We start from the raw sequence: 20,778 nt of genomic DNA, 5'->3' as shown, positions 1-20,778 counted from the left end.
TTTCTTAATCCAGTCTGTCACTGATGGACATTTGGGTTGATTCCAAGTCTTTGCTATTGTGAATAGTGCCGCAATAAACATACGTGTGCGTGTGTCTTTATAGCAGCATGACTTATAATCCTTTGGGTATATCCCCAGTAATGGGATGACTGGGTCAAATGGTATGTCTAGTTCTAGATCCTTGAGGAATCGCCACACTGTTTTCCATAATGGTTGAACTAGTTTATAACTTATAACAAAATAGTGATTTTAAACAATATTGTTTGTTTCTTTTTAAGGGCAAGAATACCAATTGTGAGGTGTAGAAGGAGTCCAAAATTAAAACAGAAAGCTTTTCATCTTATTTCATTTCAATCATAGAGATTCAGCTATAATTTAAAAAAACATTTGGGAGGCTGAGGTGAGAGGATCGCTTGAGCACAGGAGTTCAAGACCAGCCTACTACGCCTCATTGTAAGACCCTGACTCTTAAAAAAAAAGAAGCCGGGTGTGGCAGGGTGCACCTGTGGACCCAGCTACTCCAGAGGCTGAGGCAGGAGAATTGTTTGAACCCAGGAGGCAGAGGTTGCAGTGAGCCAAGATTGCACCACTGCACTCCAGCCTGGGTGACAGAACGAGACTCTATCTCCAAAATAAATTAAAAAAAAAAAAAAAGTCAGTGCTAAGCATCTTGAAATATTCAAACATACGGCATTTGAAAGGAGAGACAGGAAAAACTCCCTTCATTTATGTTATTGTCTTACATCTTATTTTCTTGAACCTGACCTACCTATTGTAACATAAATGTCATTTCCGCTAAAAGTTTAAAACAAAATTTAATGCTTTTTAAGTAAGAAAATAAAAAAGATATAGTTCATGTTCAACAATTTTACTTGAGCTTTTGGAAATTAAGTTACTTGATCTGGATTTTTGCAATTTTTTTTTTTTTTTTTTTTAAGACAGCCTCCCCCTGTCACACAGGCTGGAGTGCAGTGGCATGATTGCACTGCAGCCTCTACCTCCTGGGCTGAAGTGATTCTCCCACTTCAGCCTCCTGAGTAGTTGGGGCTACAGGCACATGCCACCACACTTGGCTAATTTTTTAATATTTTTTGTGGAGACTGGGTCTCCCTATGTTGCCCAGGGTGTTCTCAAACTCCTGGGCTCAAGCAGTCCTCCTGCCTTGACTTCCCAAGGTGCTGGGATTACAGATGTGAGCCACAGCCCACGGCCTAGATTTTTGCAAAGTTTAAGAAATGCATTGACATGGGAACCATAGGTTCTCCTCAGTTTGCATATACATATGTCTGTAAATTCATAAGGCTGCAATCAGTCTCACTCACAGTCATCTACTAGGATAAATTTTTGCAGTGGTCTTAAATGATAAAAAACATGAGGCTGGGCTTACTGGCCTAGCGCCTATAGTCCTTGGGAGGTTGAGGTGGAAGGATCACTTGAGCCCAAGAGTTCCACGCTTTAGTGTGCTGTGCCAATCAAGTGTCTGCACTAAGTTCTGCATCAATATAGGAACCTCCTGGGAGCAGAGGACCACCAGGTTGCCTGAGGAGGGGTGAACTAGCCCTGGTTGGAAATAGAGCAGGTCCAAACTCCTAAGTGGATCAGTGGTAAGGTCACGGCTGTGAATAGGCACCGTACTACAGCGTAGGCAACATAATGAGACCCAGTCTTTATGTTTTTTTTTTAAAGAAAATTTAAAAAAAAAATGAGGGCCGGGTGCAGTGGCTTACGCCTGTAATCCCAGCACTTTGGGAGGCCAAGGCGGGTGGATCATGAGGTCAGGAGATTGAGACCAGCCTGGACAACATGGTGAAACCCCATCTCTACTAAAAACACAAAAATTAGCCAGGTGTGGTGGCGCACACCTGTAGTCCTAGCTACTCGGGAGGCTGAAGCAGAAGATTCGCTTGAACTCGGGAGGCAGAGGTTGCAGTGAGCTGAGATCGTGCCACTGCACTCCAGCATGGGTGACAGAGTGAGACTCTGTCTCAAAAAAAAAACAGAAAAAGAAAATTTTCATTTGCCGTTCATTTTCAAAAAATATAGTAAATGATTGTTTCATCTCTGTTTTCTGCTCCTTATACATTTTAAACCATATTCATGTAAACATTTATAGTACCTTGTTTCAGTTCTATTTTGAACAGTCATAATATTGAAGTCAATTCACTGTTGTCTTCAGGGAAGTTTGAAGAGAAGTTAACATACCTAGACTGATGTTTTGCATGTTTAAAAAAATCATCTTTCTATTTACATCATGCAGCAATTAGCAAGAACAAGTTTCGCAAGAGTCAGTATAGAGACTATTGCATCTCATCTTCTAAATTGCCTTCCTTATATGGTGGCTTCATTGTTTTGTTTGGAATAACTTCCTAGGGTGTCATCCGATTTAAGTTTAAAAATACATTCCTTGTTGGAAAGGTAATTGGATTATAGTAGCCCAACTATAAGTTAGTAGGTAAGTCTAGATTGTATTGTTGAGAAATAACAATACTTGCTACAGGTTTTATGCGGGATTATGATGTGATTTCTTTTACATGCAACTTTTAATTAATGCAATACCTTTGTTTACTTCCCTGTCCCAATGTTAAAGACAAATAATAAGTTATTAAAGCTTAAATTCATATATTTGGTTTTCTGAGGGCTTTTTGTTTTTTCATTATTTGGAATTTCTGAGAAATCTTCTGATGACAAAATACGAAGTGATAATTTTTAGTTTTTCAAGTTGATTGAATAATTGACTATCTAAAAAGCTCTTAACTAGTTACTCAGAAATACAAATGGATATCCCTTTTTCCATGGATAAAGACATTCAGTTTCAGTGTTAAAAGGGGAGGGAAAAAAATCTTCCAAAGATGTGAATTCTGTACAGGTGCTGTGCTCTTTGGCATATGAATTTTAGATCCAGAGTTTGCCACTAGAAGTGATAGGAGTGATTTCTGTTTCTATGTCAATGAGTAAAGAAACTCCAAGGCAACAGGGCCCAGTTATTGTGTACAGAGGTGAAAGTCCACTGTGCAGTTAAATAACCTGTCTTTACAACTTTGTACTTCCATATCCTTTCTATCCCTTCTCAAAAAAAAAAAAATTAAGTGCCCTGGAGCTGTTAGAAACAAAATTCAGTATCTTTGATTCAGTGCTTTGCTTGTGTCCTTGTTCCTTTCTTGTGGCATATTTTTTAAACATTCTTACTCATTCGTAGACTTCTCAAGCCCTCTCATGTTATGTGTTGCCCAGAGACAGCCTGATATAGTTTGGTTCAAAAAGTTTCCCATACAAAATTAGCCGGGCATAGTGGCGCATGCCTGTAATCCCAGCTGCTGGGGAAGGCTGAGGCATGAGAATCTCTTGAACTCAAGAGGGGGAGGTTGCGGTGTGCCCAGATCGCGTCATTGTACTCCAGCCTGGGCAACGAGAGTGAAACTCTGTCTCAAAAAAAAAGAAAAACAAAAAAAGTGTCCCAACTCTTGTACATTAAGTCACATAAGTAGTAAGTGTGTTAACTTCTCCTGACTTCAGATTCTTTATAAAAAGGGAGAAGTATTGTTTTTCTCTTAAAATTATACCAGTTGAATTACAATGTATATAAAGGGCCATTGCATGCTTCTGGGACTTTGACAAAGCAAGAAAGTGCTTGATACATGTTAGTCCCTCTTCCAGGGACACCCCATCAGTCCCACTATCTCACTCCTACCTCACTCCTATCACGTACACACTGGGTGGAATTAAAAAGATGAAGTCTGTTACAGGCAGGAAGCGACATCCATATTCCCCCTCTTCCCTCTTCTTAGAATCAGACTAGCAGGACAGGCACACACACCAGCAGAGCCCAAACCACCTACCCTTAGAGACCAACACTCCTTTTGATAGGATACCAGCCAGCTTTCTTTCCATGCCATGAAGTGTTTTGTTTTGGAGCCCACTAAGCTGGCTGGATTCTTTGCTTCTGTGTCTCCGTTAGAAACATTGTTTCAAACAATCCAACTATATGATGTTGACTGGATTTTTAGCTTTCTTTTCTGATTATGGACACTATAGGTGCTACTCCTATGACGTTTTTTAACATGCTATTTAAATTTCTCAAGGAGCACATTTATTTTCTAAAACTCAGGTTGTAAAAATGGCCCCTTAATGTCATTACAAATACTGTCTTATGTATTCTATTTTAAACTTTCCTATACTTGTATAAAGATTTTTCCTCCGCAAATTGGTCTCTTGCTGTAGATATTATAACCTTTTTCAATCAATAGTAGACCATATGTCTGTAAATACTCAGCTCATGGAGCAGTACTGTGCAGTGATCTGAAACATGGATTCTGAAGTTAGAACTGAGTTTGAATCCATTTCTGCCACTTGTCAAGTATAAGGCTTAATTTGCTCACTAGTAAAATGAGAATAATACTAGCACATACCTTCTAAGGTTGTTTATAAGTATTATATGAGACAAGGAATATCAAGTGCTTAGAGACATCTGGCACATAGTAAACACAATACATTTTAGCTATTCATAATAATTTTTAAGAGCAGTATAATTTTATATTTTATGTATATATCACAGTTTATTCACCTCTTCTGTATTCGTGAACATTTAAATATCAGCCATGTAGGTTGTTTCCAGTTTCCCAGAATTATAAAACAAATTTGCAGTATACATCCTGGAAGCTAATTTTGTGTACCGCCTAATTTCTTTAGGAAAAATTTCTAGACACAAAATTGGTATGTCAAAGGGAATGTATATTGCTAATGCTTTTAATAGTATTTCTAAATTGCACTCCAAAAAGATTGTAGAACTATTATTTCAATATTCTTTTTTTTTTTTTTTTTTTTGAGTCAGAGTCTCACTCTGTCACCCAGACTGGAATGTGGTGGCGTGATCTCGGCTCACTGCAAGCTCCACCTTCCAGGTTCACACCATTCTCCTGCCTCAACCTCCCAAGTAGCTGGGACTACAGGTGCCCGCCACCACATCCGGCTAATTTTTTAGAATATATTTTTAGTAGAGAGGGGGTTTCACCATGTTAGCCAGGATGGTCTCGATCTCCTGACTTGGTGATCCACTCGCCTTGGCCTCCCAAAGTGCTGGGATTACAGGCATGAGCCACCACGCCTGGCCCATTTCAATATTCTTGGTTGTTGAAAGTGATCTGTGAATCATCTTTCAAAGTGATATATTTCAAATTCTTACCATTGTTAACTATAGTAATATTAAAGGACATTTAAGTCATCATTTCCATATATAATACAGAACTATTTTAGAAATGGAACCCTTTTGTGGCCCTTGAGTCTTCATTACTGATTAGAAATAATAGGCTATCCTCTTAGAGGAGTGTTTCATTATGAATTTTATTATTTTATTAAAATAAGATAGCAGTGTCAAAAGTTTCACATTTGGTAGATACAGATTTGGATAGTTTTGTTTTTTGGTTTTTGGTTTTGAGGTTTTTGTTGTGTTTTGTTTTGTTTGTTTTTTTTTGAAACAGAGTTTTGCTCTTGTTGCGTGGACTCGAGTGCAGTGGCACGATCTCAGCTCACTGCAACCTCTGCCTTCCGGGTTCAAGTGATTCTCCTGCCCCGAGTAGCTGGGATTACAGGCACCGGCCACCAGGTCTGGCTAATTTTTTGTGTTTTTAGTAGAGATGGAGTTTCATCATGTTGGCCAGGTTGGTCTCGAACTCCTGACCTCAGGTGATCCACCCGCCTCGGCCTTCGAAAGTGCAGGGATTACAGGCATGAGCCACCGCACCCAGCCTGGATAGCTTTTTAACACCAATTTTAACAGCAATTAAAAAATTTTTTCATGTTGTTTTTAATAGAGAATGATACTTCACAAAATTTGATTACTGAAATATTACCTAGACTAGATTTCCCTGAGGGCAGTAGAGAGAAAGCCGATAATAAAAATTTATTTACGTAAGTGTAGCGTAGCCATGTTCCTAATGATAAAGTTTCCCACAGCCCGTGGCATAACTTATCTATCAGGTCCTGACACATGGTATTAGCATATTGCCACCCTACTACTCAGGTTAAAAGCAAGACTAGTTCTCTTTAAAAAAATAAAAATAAAAATATTTTCTTTACGACAGTTGGACTGCTCTTATTTCTAACAGGAAGGAACTTTTTCCCAAAATTTTTAAAAATAGAAGTTAATTTTCATTTTCAGATTTTATGGCTGGTCTCATTAAAAGTATAGGAAAATATAAAAATTACTTTAAATCCCACTGCCCTTTGCTAAAGACTATTAACAGTCTTTTGACCACATTTGCATATATCTTGTCTTTTTGTCTATGAACTTTAAGTGAGCTAATCTTTTTTTTAATTGTGGTAAAATATACATAATATAAACGGTACCATTTAAACCATTTTTAAACATTTAATTTGGTGGCATTAAGTACATCTACACTGCTGTGCAACCATAACCACTGTCCACTCCAGAACTCTTTTCATCTGCTAAAACTGAAACTCTATCCTTTGAGCAATAATTCCCCATCCTCCTCCTCCAGCCCTGGCAGCAGCAACCTAATCTTTTTAACTTTGTATTAAAATAGAATATACAGAAAAGTTCACATATCAGAAGTGCACTGACAAACCACTGACAAACCACGAGGAAGGGAATGTTTTTAAGTGTTAGTGTAGAGGTTCCTCTTTTCTTTCCAGAGCCAGTTGCCAGTTCTAATAGTACAGATTTACCTTCTCTTTAATCATCACATAACTTCAATTGATAATGTTATGTAGCTTGACTGATGACTAGCTCAGAGCTAGCGAGGCTGTGACCAAGAGCATATATAAAGTACTGTGCAGCAGTGCGTCACAAGGTTTTTGCATAGGGCTTAGTCAAGGCTTTTGGAACCGCCCTCATTTGCACCTTGTGCTATATTAGTACTTCTCAGACAGGAAGAATTTTCTTTTGCTGGTGTGCCTTGTCCGGTTACCTTCAGGGTAAGTGTGTACAGTTCATGTAAATGAGTTTCTCTTGTCTAACTTTATGTGATTCTTATTTGATTCTGTATCTTACTGAAATTTTGGGCATTTTAAAATACAAGCTTAGGAAATAAAAGAATGATCCAGTATAATGCAAAACTTCTTTATAATTTGTGAAGAAATGAATGTGCAAAACTTTGAAGAGTCTTAGGTCTCAGAAATTACATTTTATATGTTCTAATTTTAAGAGCTTCTTGTTTTACATGTAGATGTTAAGAAAAAACAAAGTACCTTCAGAAGCCTCTTTCCAGGTTGAGGGGAAACACTCTAAGATTCAATTTTGTTGTTCATTCAGTCGCTGTGTGACTCAGTTTTACTGACAGCCACAAGCTTTGTGTTACTAGGATTAGGAAACATTTATTATGGGTAGTAATAAAGATTATCAATTTTTATTTTGTGCACATGAGCTTTACCCAGGATTTTATAGAATGGGATTATCACTGGTATGTTTTATGAATTGATAAAAGTTAGATTATAGATTTATAACAAATTAAATATTGAAAATTAAGATTCAAAAATTTATATTATAGTAAAAGCCTAGAATATTATGGCTAAGTTATATTTAAATAATTTAATTCTCTACATTTTATAGTTTTGTTTTTTTTCCTTTAAGTCAGAGAAGTTAGATCATGCTGCAGACCGTTTCTTAAAGCAGTTTGCTTAGTTTTTATTGGCAGCCTGCATCCAAGCCCGGCATCTCTGGGTATTGCTTGTCACCTATGCTGTTGTTCTAGGACAAATTCAAGGACAGAAGAACTCAGAGTGCCTTAAGGGTTGTCAGTATAAATTACTTAGTTTCCATGTGCTGTGTATGTGGTTTACTTATCTTGAAAAAATATTGTTAGATATTAGAGGCAGTGAGCGTGGGAAGGATAGAGGAATAAATTCTAAACACTAAAATTATTTATTTACATAAATATCTACAGAATTCTGACTCCATAGCTGCTTTACCATTTAGGAAAATTGGTTTAAATTGCCCATTTTTAAATAACTAGCTTTTGAAATCTGTTTTTTCCTCTTTCCTCCTTTCCTCTTTCCTCTTCTACCCCTCCCACTCTTTGCTATTTAGTTTCATTTTTGTTTTATGCCTGTATCGAGAAAGTTTCACTTTGCAGCTTGTGTGTTTCTTTTTCCCCACCGGTGAGTTGAAAATCTAATTAGGGAAAATTATTTAAATGCCCCCCAAAATTATTACAACCATACAGAAAAGATGAACTTACAGTTTGATTTTGCATGTGCTAATCACCCTAAGAAACATTAAAAAAAAAAAAAAAAAAAAAAACCCAAGCTTAAGAAAGTCAAATAGTACAGGTTACTGAAAAAGTATAGGAAAAATGGATTCACCATGGATGTTTGGTACTGTTGCTGATACTGTGTCCATATTATAGTAATATATGCCTCTTCTTATGTAAGTAATACACAGTTTAGCATTCACAATATTCTTACCTTATCAATGTAGTTTACATGTTTCTGCGAGTATCACAATTAAAGCAGTCACAATTTTTAAAGCTATATTCATGAATTTAATCATTTTTACTTTCCTGTAAGACAGAGTCAAGTAGACCTTTAAAAGTAATCAGTTTGCATTCAGATACTTTAAGACTTGCTTTAAATCAGGTAATTTTTTTCATGTAGACATACCAATCAATTTTCATTAATTGACTTGTAAACTATTGTCAGAATGAAATACCGTGATAAAGTTTTGAGTTGTCAAGTTTGTGTTAAGTGAAGTTCTTACCTCTTGCTTCAGTCTTTAGCCTTGTCCTACATATTCCTTGTAAAGAACTCTGCTATAGTAGAGACCTTAATCTCATACAAAAAGCACACAAAGTAATTATTTTCCAGTTTCCACATTTTCCAGTTCATACTTAAAGACTCTGAAGACTTAAAATGTTAAAACTTCCTTTGAAGAGAGTTCATAGTTCAAGGGCAGTATTTTCTATTTTTGAACACGTCTTCTACACTTGATGTGTTTTTTCCAGCAACTCTTCTCTTGAAGCATCTGCAACAGATGACCATTGGCAAAGTAAGCCAGAACTTTATATACCAGGTATAGGTTTACAAGCCTATTGGTTTAAAAATACTCTGCCCTAATTTTCCGTGTCTTCCTTAGAATAGTGCCAGAATGCTGACATTTTACACCTGAGTCTTTACACTTTTTAAATGATATAGACCTTAGAGCAATTTTTGTGTAAGGACTGCAGTATCACTTTATGTGCGATTATCTTTGAACAAAGATAAATTCTGATCAGATTGCTAGCGAGGACTGGGAAGAATGAAAGCTCTTCAGTTGAAATTTGCATAGTATTCATGAATTACTGGTATATTTACCAAAAAAAAAAAAAAAGGTCCTAAAGTTGGCCATCAAATTTCTTATCACTCTTTGTTTTTATTTGATGAGATGATGAGAAAGATGATCATTCTTTTACCAACTTATACTGACTTTTTTCCCCTGTAAACTCAAAATGTATGTTCCAAAAAGAGCCATACTTCAGAGATAGAGACTAGAGAGGGCTTCTACTACCTGAATGTGTAACAAAAAGATCTTAGTTTCCTAGATATTAAAATGTGTTTAATTCTTCACTGCATGCATTGTTTGCCCTTGAGGTTTTCAAATGTTTCACAGATTATGCGGTATTTTCATAAATTCTACAGTACTTTTCCACACTTTTACAGACTTTTCCACAGTCTCCACACTCTTCCTTTTTTTCAAGCTAATGAGATGGTTTTATTTAAATAGTGCTCTTTGAGAAATCTACACCACTTTTCACATATTAAACATCAAAGAAAAGCTGTAAGCATTTAATAATTAGGCTTTGATTGCTATGAATGAAGAAATAGACTTGCATGCAGCTTCTGTAATACCTTGTTTGTTAGAAATCTGGATGACTATGAAAGAAAAAAGTTAGACCAAGGAAGGTCTACTGAAACTTGACTACAATCATCTAAGCTAAAGACTACTAATCCCGGGGGGAGGGGGGAGGGATTGCATTGGGAGTTATACCCGATGTAAATGACGAGTTGATGGGTGCAGCACACCAACATGGCACAAGTATACATATGTAACAAACCTGCACATTATGCACATGTACCCTAGAACTTAAAGTATAATAATAATAATTAAAAAAAAAAGACTACTAATCCCCAAACTACCATTATATTTTGAGGGTGGTGATCAAATGTTTTCTGGGTTATATACTGTATGTGTGTATGTATATATATGTGTGTGTGTGTATATATATATCTGTGTATATATATGTATAAAGATATACACATACACATCTTTATATCGATATATATACACACACTCATATGCAGATACATTCTTTTTCAGATGTGAAAAACTGCAAGTTATCATCTTACTATTTGGAAATCATGTGTACTTAATTCTAAGATGCCATCAATTATGAGACTATCAACTTACTAGCAGGCTTTCTGAGAGAGGAAGAAAAAGACATTTTGTAATTTCATGGACTTAAAATGGAAGGGGTTAGGGACCAAATGTTAGAATTTGAGAAAATTTGATGTATCCGCTATAACACCTTTTAATTATAAAGAACACAGATCTAATGTCCAACTTACATTACTAGAGTTTAAGAAAATGTCAGATATTTTCTCCCCTTCAAGTAAGTTGCCATTTTTAAATAGTGCTTTAATTATAAAACTTTACTTATCTGAAATAAAGTAAAAGTAAAGTCATTATGGAACAAAAATAGATTAGTAATTTTCCCTGAGTTTTATACTACCAACACAACAACAACAAAAAAACCTTAGAATAATGATGAGGGATGTTTTAAAAACTGGTTCCTTTTGTTTGATGAACAGATATACTTAAACTTCACCCAGAGCCTAAAAGGTTCATTCAGTTAACAAACACTGTCACATACCTATTTTGTGCTAGACACAATGCACAATTCAAATGCAGCTCATATCTTAGTCATATCATATTTAAAAATTAAAGATTTAGGCCAGGCGCAGTGGCTCACGCCTATAATCCCAGCAGTTTGGGAGGCTGAGGCAGGCGGATCACAAGGTCAGGAGATCAAGGCCTTCCTGGCCAACATGGTGAAACCCCGTCTCTACTAAAAATGCAAAAATTAGCCGGGCATGGCAGCATGCGCCTGTAATCCCACCTACTTGGAAGGCTGAGGCAGCAGAATCATTTGAACCTGGGAGTCGGAGGTTGCAGTGAGCCGAGATCACGGCACTGCACTCCAGCCTGGCAACAGAGCAAGACTCCATCTCAAAAACAAAAAAAATTAAAGATTTTAATATAAGAAAATTGAAGGAAAAATTAGACTTTTGTGTTATGTCTTCCCTTACTTTGTTCTGTCTGTATATTCCTATATTGATTCAGTAGTAGCAATGCATAATTTTCCCACAAACTTCATCCTTACATGTAGAGAAAGTGTTGATAAAATATTCTTGCAATAAAGTGCTCTTTGCAAATATGTACTCCATTTTCAGTTTATTCAATTTTCTTAATACCATATAAGTTCTTGTAGGAGAGCTTCAGATTCTCCATACAAAATGTTTAATCCAAAACTATGCTGGATAGAGTAAAACCCTTGCCGAGCTTCTTAGAAAAAAAAAAATGCTTTATATGTCAAATATAGGCTATGTTAAATCATAACAAAGCCTTTTGCCTCATTGCACTCCCGAAAGCAAGATGGGTCACCAGCAGCCTTACTGGAGCCACCTACAGAAGTTGGGCCAGGGTTCTCGCTCTTCTCACATCTGCCCAAACCAGCATAGTCTGATCCGGAAACACAGCCTCAATATGTGCCGTCAGTGTTTCCGTCAGTACATGAAGGACATAGGTTTCATTGAGTTGGACCAAGTAATCTTCCTTGAATGAATTATCCAGGGCATCCACCCAATGAAAGAAACCATATTAGTTCTTTGTACATAAAATAAACATTTTTAAAAAACAAAATAAGTCATACCGAAAATACCACCTTAGTATATTATTAGCATAACAGGAGGAACCTGAAATTTATGTATGTCACGTGTACTTTTTTTTTTTCTCTTTTGCTGTGACATCACCTGGGAAAATCCAGAAGATTGGATAACCAAGAAATGACTAATCAAGAGTCTGCTGTACATGTGAAAATGGTGGGTATTTGCCTATTTCCAGTTCCATTTATTAATGGTAAATCTTCACCACTTTTACCTCTGTCTCTAACCAGATAATTATGGGACTGAAATTTTATACAACTCTTTCTTCGCAGTGCATCACAAAATAAACCTCAAATACTTATTGAATTGAATTTCAAATTATCTTTAAAATGTTTTTGCTTGAAATCTAATGCACATTATTGTGCTTCTCAGAATATAAAATGTTTCCCCATTCCTTTTTATGCTAAATTTTCTTTGCTCAGCAATAGCACACTTAAATCATACAATGTGAAATACATTATTGTAGGCTTCCTAATTTAAATGACAAGCATTCAGAAATTTTTTAAATACTACTTGCATGACAATAGAGTTGCATTATATATATTAGGATGAGATAGGAAATGTACAGGCTTTGGAGTCAGAACTGGCTTCATATCTTAACTCATTCTGGCTAGGCGCCTGTAATCCCAGCACTTTGGGAGGCCGAGGTGGGCGGATCACGAGGTCGGGAGATCAAGACCGTCCAGGCTAATACAGTGAAACCCCTTCTCTACTAAAAATACAAAAAATTAGCCGGGCATGGTAACATGCTCCTGTAGTCGCAGCTACTCGGGAGGCTGAGGCAGGCGAATGGCTTGAACCTGGGAGGCGGAGGCTGCAGTGAGCCAAGATTGTGCCACTGCACTCCAGCCTGGGCGACAGAGCAAGATTCCGTCTCACAAAAAAAAAAAATCTTACTCCTTATTAGTTTCTATAGCCCTGAATGAGAGCAGTAATCTTACCTTTAAGAAATGGGTGTGAAACCACCAACTGTGCGTTATTATTCATACTTAATGAAAATGTATATAAAGTTTCTAATAACCGCAGATTAAGCATTCATTAAATATTAATCTATTATGTTAGTGAGTGTTTTAACTGTGTAACTGGCATATTTATTTGCATATGTGAAAAGAAATTACATCTGTTCTCCATATTCACAGTGATAAAATCTTAAAAACAACAATTTTTAAAAATCCTTTCTTTTGGAGGGAACAACTGCCCTATGATCTCTTGTTTTCTCTTTGTGTTCTTTTTATTGTTGTGCCTCCTCTTCTGTTCCATTTATTTTTTCAGCTTTGTCTTTCTGTCTAGCTTTTTTCTGGCCTATAAACTAGAGCATGACACAGCAAGCAAGCAGCACTTGGTCACACTTAATAAATCTCTTGTTCATCTTTCCCTCAACCAGTGTAGGATCAAAGGTGAAAGTTGACTCAAAATGGTAATTAAGTCATAGTCAGTTTCGTTATTGCTCTTAGATTGAAGCACATGCAATTGTTGTTTTTATATGTCAAATATAGTCCAATATTGCCAGTTTTATGTGGTTCAACCTAATAGCAGCTCTTTGCATCCATTGAATGATTGGCACTTGATTCATTGGAATTGAGCATCTCTCTTTGACACATAGAATTAAACCAGTCTAAAACTTATTTTCTTGTTTGGGTTGACTTTTTTTTATCTTATATGAACACAAGCAGTATAGGAATTCCCTGACATATAAACAATGTTAATCATCTTTGTATAATGTTGTTACTTGGGTCCTAGAGCCCTCTAGAAGGTGTCTGTAGAGGCAAGTAGCAGTGTATTCACCCCACAGTTGTTCAGACTGTTGAAGGAAAATAAGGCAAAAGATTTTTTTTAAACTATTATTGCATTAATTTACACAGTTTTTACCTTGGGTTTGCTTTCCTAAAAATATTGATACGTCTTTAATATTGACACGTCTTTAATATTGATAACTTTATAGCATGTTATTCTTCACTTTTCATGAACAGGATTCAGATCTCTCTGTCCAGACTTTTTACACGCACACTTCTCTGTGTACACTTATGTTCTAGACAAACAGAGCTATTTCTCTTTTTCCCACATTAGACCCTGCACTTTGATTACTCCCTAATCTCAGCATATCTAAGTCCTGTTTCTCTTCCAGAGCCTACCTCTGTTGGCTCTTACTCCTTTGACCCCAGAAGAAGAAATCTCTGTCTCTTCTATTCCTCTTACATTTTATCGGGACATCTTGGCAATGTATTAATTATTTGGGTTTCTATTTTATAATCCACATTACAGAATATGCACCTTGAGTGTAAGATTTATATTTTATGTTTCTTTTACAGAGCGGCTTCACACACTGTTGTATACTTAATATGTGGTGAAGGAATGAAAGAATTTGGCCTACACTATCTTTTTTTTTATATATATATACTTTAAGTTCTAGGGTACATGCGCACAACGTGCAAGTTTGTTACATATGTATACATGTGCCATGTTGGTGTGCTGCACCCATCAACTCGTCATTTACCTCAGGTATAACTCCCAATGCCATCCCTCCCTCCTGCCTACACTATCTTAATGTGGAAACAGACTGAATATATAATAGGCAAGGGAAATCACTATTACTAAAATTTAGTAGTGCATAATCTTCCAAAAAAATCAGAGAATGATCTATGTGTATGGGCAAATGTACCAGTTTGAATAGGTGGCTTTAAATCTATACTTTCTGTGTAGTTGGATAAAAACTGTAGTGCCTACTTCTTTGTACCACTGCAGTAATGAAGTCTTTTGTTGCTACCAAATATAAACAGTGGAAAACCAAGAAAGAATATTTCTCTGAAAACATCTGACTGAAATTTCTTAAGTGATTCAAACTAATTTTTATGTGGGCTATTTCCAGAAAAATGTAGGATAATACTAAGGTAATTTAAAATTCACTGAGGCTGGGTGCTATGGCTCATGCCTGTAATCCCTGCACTTTGGGAGGCCAAGGCGGGAGGATCATTTGAGCTCAGGAGTTTGAGACCAGCCTGGGCAACATAGTGAGACCTGTCTCTACAAAAATTGAAAAATTAGCTGGGCATAGTGGCAGGTGACCGTAGTCCCAGCTACTCTGGAGGCTAAAGTGGGAGGATCTATTGAGCCCAGAATGTCAAGGCTGCAGTGAGCTGTGATCACGCCACTGCACTCCGGCCTGGTTGACAGAGTGAGACCTTGTCTCAAAAACAAATTTTAAATAGGTCAGGTGCAGTGGCTGATGCCTGTAATCCCAACACTTGGGGATGCTGAGGCAGGCAGATTGCTTGAGCCCAGGAGTTCAAGACCAGCCTGGGCAACACTTCAAAACCCTCTTTCTACAAAAAAATGCAAAAATTAGCCAATAGTAGTGGTGAGCCCCTATAGTCCCAGTTACTTGAGAGGCTGAGGTGGGGGGATCGCCTGAGCCCAGGAGTTGAAAGTTGCAGTGAGGCAAGATCACGCCACTGCACTCCAGCCTGGGTGACAGAGCAAGACCCTGCCTCAAAAAATAAAAATAAAAAAGTAAATTTTTTTTTTTTTTTTTTTGGAGACCGTGTCTCACTCTGTCACCCAGGCTTGGAGTGCAGTGGCAAAATCCTGGCTCACTGCAGCCTCCACCTCCCAGGTTCAAGCAGTTCTCCTGCCTCAGCCTCCCAAGTAATAGGAATTACAGGTGTGTGGTGCTAATTTTGTATATTTAGTAGAGACAGGGTTTCACCCTGTTACCCAGGCTGATCTCGAACTCCTGACCTCTGGTGATATGCCTGCCTTGGCCCCCCAAAGTGCTGGTATTACAGGCATGAGCCACCGTGCCCGGCCTTTTTTTGTTTGTTTGTTTTTGAGACAGAGTCTCGCTCTGTCACCCGGGCTAGAGTGCAGTGGTGCCATCTCGGCTCACTGCAACCTCCGCCTCCCAGGTTCAAGCAATTCTCCTGTCTCAGCCTCCAAAGTAACTGGGATTACAGGCATGTGCTACCATGCCCGGCTAATTTTTGTATTTTTAATAGAGAGAGGGTTTCACTATGTTGGCCAGGCTGGTCTCAAACTCCTGACCTTAAGTGATCCGCTGGCCTTGGCCTCCCAAAGTGCTGGGATTCCAGGCATCAGCCACTGTGCCCAGCCAAACAAATTTTAAAAATAATAAATAAATGAAACTCATATAGATTAACATATATATTTGTAAATTAAAAGTACAAGTAATTTTTTTAGTCTTGGTTAAAATATGAATTTTTTTTCATTTATTTATTTATCTGTTTTTTGAGACAAGGTCTCACTGTGTCACCCAGGCTGGAGTGCAGTGGCATGATGTCGGCTCACTGCAACCTCTGCCTCCCAGGCTCAGGCAATCCTCCCACCTTAGCCTCCGAGTATCTGGGACTACAGATGTGCACCACCATGCCTGACTAATTTTTGTATTGTTTGTAGAGATGGGGTTTCGCCATGTTGTCCAGCCTGGTCTCGAACTGCTGAGCTTAAGTGGTCCTCCTGCCTCGGCCTCCTGAAGTGCTGGGATTACAGGCATGAGCCACCATGCCTGGCCATGTTTTCTTTTTTAATCAAAATTTAATATAATTTGAAGTCTAGTTCAAACAGAATTAAACTTTGAAGTTTTCATAATCTCATCCTGGAAATTAGGATTATCCCTAGTCTGGAACATTATCATTGGATTGATGATACCAAGCCACACCCAAAATTTGGCAACTGTACCTTGGAGCTTCTCATTTTTATCTTGTTCCAGTGTATCTACAAGATCATATCAAATAATCTAATATTGCAGTTGAGTTGTGGATAAAAATGGCATAACTTTGAAATCCATTTCATCTTTATATTGGTCAAAATAAATGTGTTTTAGGTCTTTCTTAATCATTTTTGGTGTTGATTCAGATTTGGCATCAATCAACTAACATACCCTGATTCTTTTCAGGAAAGCATTTCTCCCTCCCTAATATTTTACACTGTGGCTTTACTATAAAATGAATTTGTTCTCTTTTCATCACAAATGATGGAAATTTTTAGCTTCTTATTTATTTTTCATAAAATTATATCATAATCACATTGAAAATTTTTCAGACAATTCAAAATAATTTGCCCTTCAAATTTGAAGTATCATTATTTATGTGCCACCAAACCATGTCTGTGTTTTTCTGAGAGGGATATAGACAGAAGGACTTTGTGGAGGTAACAAAAGTATGTGATCTCATGCAACAGTTGGGGTGTGTTCAGCAACAACAACAACAAAAAGTATGTGATGTATTTCATCATACTTCTACAGTGTGCTTATATTATGATACTCTTTGACATATTCCATACAGGAGTCTTTGATTATCTTTCTTAGGCTATATTATAAAGTATTTGAGTAAAATACCCAATATCTCAAGTTCTTGTGAAGTATTTCTCATACAGATCAGTGACATTGATTGTGTATTGCAGGAGAGGAGTATAGTATACTACATAACCCAAGACAGATAGAATGGTCATTTTTATATTTCTTATACCTATTTCATCATTATTTTACTCCCATGCCATTTGTGTATTCACTACTTATTTATCTGAAAATTAATGGTTGTATGTTGTACAGGAGCCAGCCACCAGTGCCTTTAGCTACCAGTTCTCTTTCGTCCATTGTGATTTATAGTAAACCAGTATTAGCCAGGCGTGGTGGCTCACACCTGTAATCCCAGCATTTTGGGAGGCTGAAGCGGGGAGATTGCTTGAGCCCAGGAGTTCGAGGCCAGCCTGGGCAACATAGCAAGACCTTATCTCTATAAAAATAAAATAAACCACTCTTACATTTGTCAGTGTAGCAGAAACCAGCCTTCTTCAAAGTGGTCTTGGTGTGATTCTCTCCTATCCATTATCAAAAACTTGAAGCTGTCATTTGTCTGAGGCAAGATGTCTTAGTATGGGTACACTGAAATCGAATATTTAATTTTTTTGGTGAAAAAATAGTCTATGATCTATATCCTGTGTTGCTTTCACCATAATGGATTGGTTATTGAATCAAACATATGCTGATTGCTGTGCATCTGCCAGTTAAGGCTGAAGTAAGAACAGAAATTAGTTGTCAAGAGATAAACTTATTAGCTGAGGTATTTTAAGGGAATTACAGAAGTGATATTCCAAAACAGCAGTCATCCCTAAAACTCAGCAGAAAAGCAGAGTAAATACTACTCATCATCATATCCCTAGCATCTAGCAAGAGTGTGTGGCACAAAGTAGACACATGGTAAATATTAGTTAGGCGAGTGAATGGGTTAATGTATGAAAAAAAAGAATGTAGGAACTAGTGCCTATCTGCCTTTCCATCTATTGAAAAATCACTATAAAATACATAACCTTTAATCTATTGAAACTCATTCAGTTAAGTTAAAAGGATTACTACATCAAGTTTACTTGCATTGCAGGTCATCCTACTTAAATATGGCTTTTTAAAATTAAGTGTATTGTAGGTGGTAGATCTTTCATCCATGGAGAAAATTTTAATGTTAGCACTTCTCTTTTTTCTACACTTTCTTTATTTTTTTCAAGCTCCGCCTCCCGGGTTTACACCATTCTCCTGCCGCAGCCTCCCAAGTAGCTGGGACTACAGGCACCCGCCACCACGCCCAGCTAATTTTTTGTATTTTTAGTAGAGACGGGGTTTCACCATGGTAGCCAGGATGGTCTTGATCTCCTGACCTCGTGATCCACCCGCCCCAACCTCCCAAAGTGCTGGGATTACAGGCATGAGCCACCGTGCCCGGCCTCTTTCCTCTACACTTTCATTATCATCTTCCAGTCTTTGGGAGACAGGCTAGCCTTTTTCTGATTTTTCTACTCTTGCACATTATGTAGGAACAACACAGCATCTGATAGATTTACCTGGTCAGACTCTCTCGTAGCAAAGATAGAAGGTCCAGGGAATTTTTATAACCATGTCCATGACACACATGAACTATGTTAATATTACCAATAACATAGCCAGAATAAAAATATATAAATAAAGATTATCCAATACAAACCAGTATAGAGCCTGAATTTGAGGTACTATTACTGCCTATACTGTATAACTGACTATAAAATGAGGCATAATTTTCTCCTCCTTGTTGTATTGTATGTGTGCTGTAAGAGCTTGTACTGATTTTTCCTCTAATCAGTTTCATTCTATTTGTGATAAAGTAGCTAGTAACAAGAAATAATACTTAAGATTAAATTGTTGAGCAACGCTAAAGTCTTCATAACTCTGTAGTAGCAGCCTACTACATCCATTGTTTTAGATGGATCTTGCTATGTTGCCCAGGCTGGTCTCAAACTCCTGGGCTCCAATGATCCTACCTCAGCTTCCAAGTAGCTGGGATTACAGGCATGTGCCACTGTGCCTGGCACAATACTTTTTGGCAGTTATCTCAATTTGAAATAAATCTATTGTAAAATATGTGCCAAGAACAGTATATTATTTGGGAAATAGTACAATAAAAAGAGCAAAGATCTTGAAGCAGCTTTTCAATTTTTAAATAATTTAAATATATTTTAATTATACAAAGACAAACTTTTGGGGGAATAATCATGATAATTGCTTCCTTTCTGCTCAGGAACATTTGAAAATATAAATATGTAGGCAAGCTAAATGTATGTATGTATTTGTAAAAGCCAGATGCAAAAGTATATAATGAGGATGAGCTAAAACTATGTACATCTATATGCATGTTTCAGAGGGATATTCTTAAGGTATTAGTATTAGGGTGGAAGTTTACTTATTGTATTATATAAAATGGAGGCTTAATGGGGGGTCATCTTAAGATTTTTAGAAAAATTACATCAATCACGGGGTAGCTGTTGGGGTATTCATGGTTAAAATATGATTTCTGGGCTCTGACTGGATTGCATCACAACCCAGAAATGAAACTAATAGAAAAATCACAAAAATGAAACTAATAGAAAATAAATTTAAATGTTACTTGTTTATCTTCAAGTAGTTGAACTCCAGGCAGTTTTTATTGTCTTTTTTATATTTTTACTGTTATTTCTGTGGTAAGCATGCATAGCTTTTATAATTAGAAAAAGATATACTCTCTGATAATGTAATTGAATCACAAATGTAGTTTTGTCTTACTCTGTAGCTAGAAAATACTGATACATTTTAAGTATTTCTGTGTGTATAAATGGTAATGTGGGAGCTGGGCTTGGTGTCCCACACTTTTAATCCCAGGACTTTGGAAGGCCAAGGTGGGAGGATTGCTTGAGGCCAGGAGTTCAAGATCAGCCTGAGCAACATAGCAAGACCTCACTCACCTCTACAGAAAATTTTAAAAATTAGCTGGGTATGATGGCGCATGCCTTCTACCTACTCAGGAGGCTGAGATGGGAGGAGCATTTGAGCCCAGGAGTTTGAGGCTACAGTGAGCTAGGATTGTGCCACTGCACTTCAGCCTGGGTGACAAAACAAGACAGCATGTCTAAAAGAGTAGTAATAAGAAAAATAAATGGTAATTTGATGTGGTGGCTTGCTTTTTAAAAATAATGCCTTAACATTTTTATGTCTTTAAATAAGACAAGCTTCTGGTTGGTATCAAAGGAACCTGAGGAAAGAAGAATGAAAACTAATTAATTTTCTTTTACTCTTTAGATGCCAGAATTCCAGAAAAGTTCAGTTCGAATCAAGAACCCTACAAGAGTAGAAGAAATTATCTGTGGTCTTATCAAAGGAGGAGCTGCCAAACTTCAGGTGAATAATCATCAAGAGGCCTTGGCTATGTGTGGTGGCTCATGCCTGTAATCCCAGCACTTTGGGAGACTGAAGCAGGAGATCATTTGAGCCCAGGAGTTTGAGACCAGCCTGGGCAACATAGTGAGACCCCATCTCTGTTTAAAAAAAAAAAAAAA

At 37.2% G+C, this 20,778-nt stretch overlaps 1 protein-coding gene across 4 annotated transcripts in view; it reads left to right on the top strand.

The window, feature by feature from the left end:
- Positions 1–20,778, top strand: part of NT5C3A (5'-nucleotidase, cytosolic IIIA) — a 54,769-nt gene that overhangs the window by 21,084 nt on the left and 12,907 nt on the right. Inside the window, exons 1-4 of one of the 4 annotated variants that reach the window (XM_011966345.1) lie at positions 6,245–6,930; positions 12,033–12,087; positions 17,716–17,803; positions 20,522–20,620. In XM_011966345.1, coding sequence (XP_011821735.1) covers positions 20,522–20,620 — 99 coding nt within the window. In that variant the 5' untranslated portion in view covers positions 6,245–6,930; positions 12,033–12,087; positions 17,716–17,803. Of the gene's footprint in view, positions 1–6,244; positions 6,931–12,032; positions 12,088–17,715; positions 17,804–20,521; positions 20,621–20,778 lie in introns of those variants that run through there. The other 3 variants (XM_011966344.1, XM_011966343.1, XM_011966341.1) reach the window with 3 other exon arrangements.

This window comes from Mandrillus leucophaeus, unplaced genomic scaffold (genome assembly GCF_000951045.1).
Source record: "Mandrillus leucophaeus isolate KB7577 unplaced genomic scaffold, Mleu.le_1.0 Scaffold757, whole genome shotgun sequence".
Lineage (NCBI taxonomy): Eukaryota > Metazoa > Chordata > Mammalia > Primates > Cercopithecidae > Mandrillus > Mandrillus leucophaeus.
This window is presented reverse-complemented; position numbering and strand designations above follow the sequence as displayed.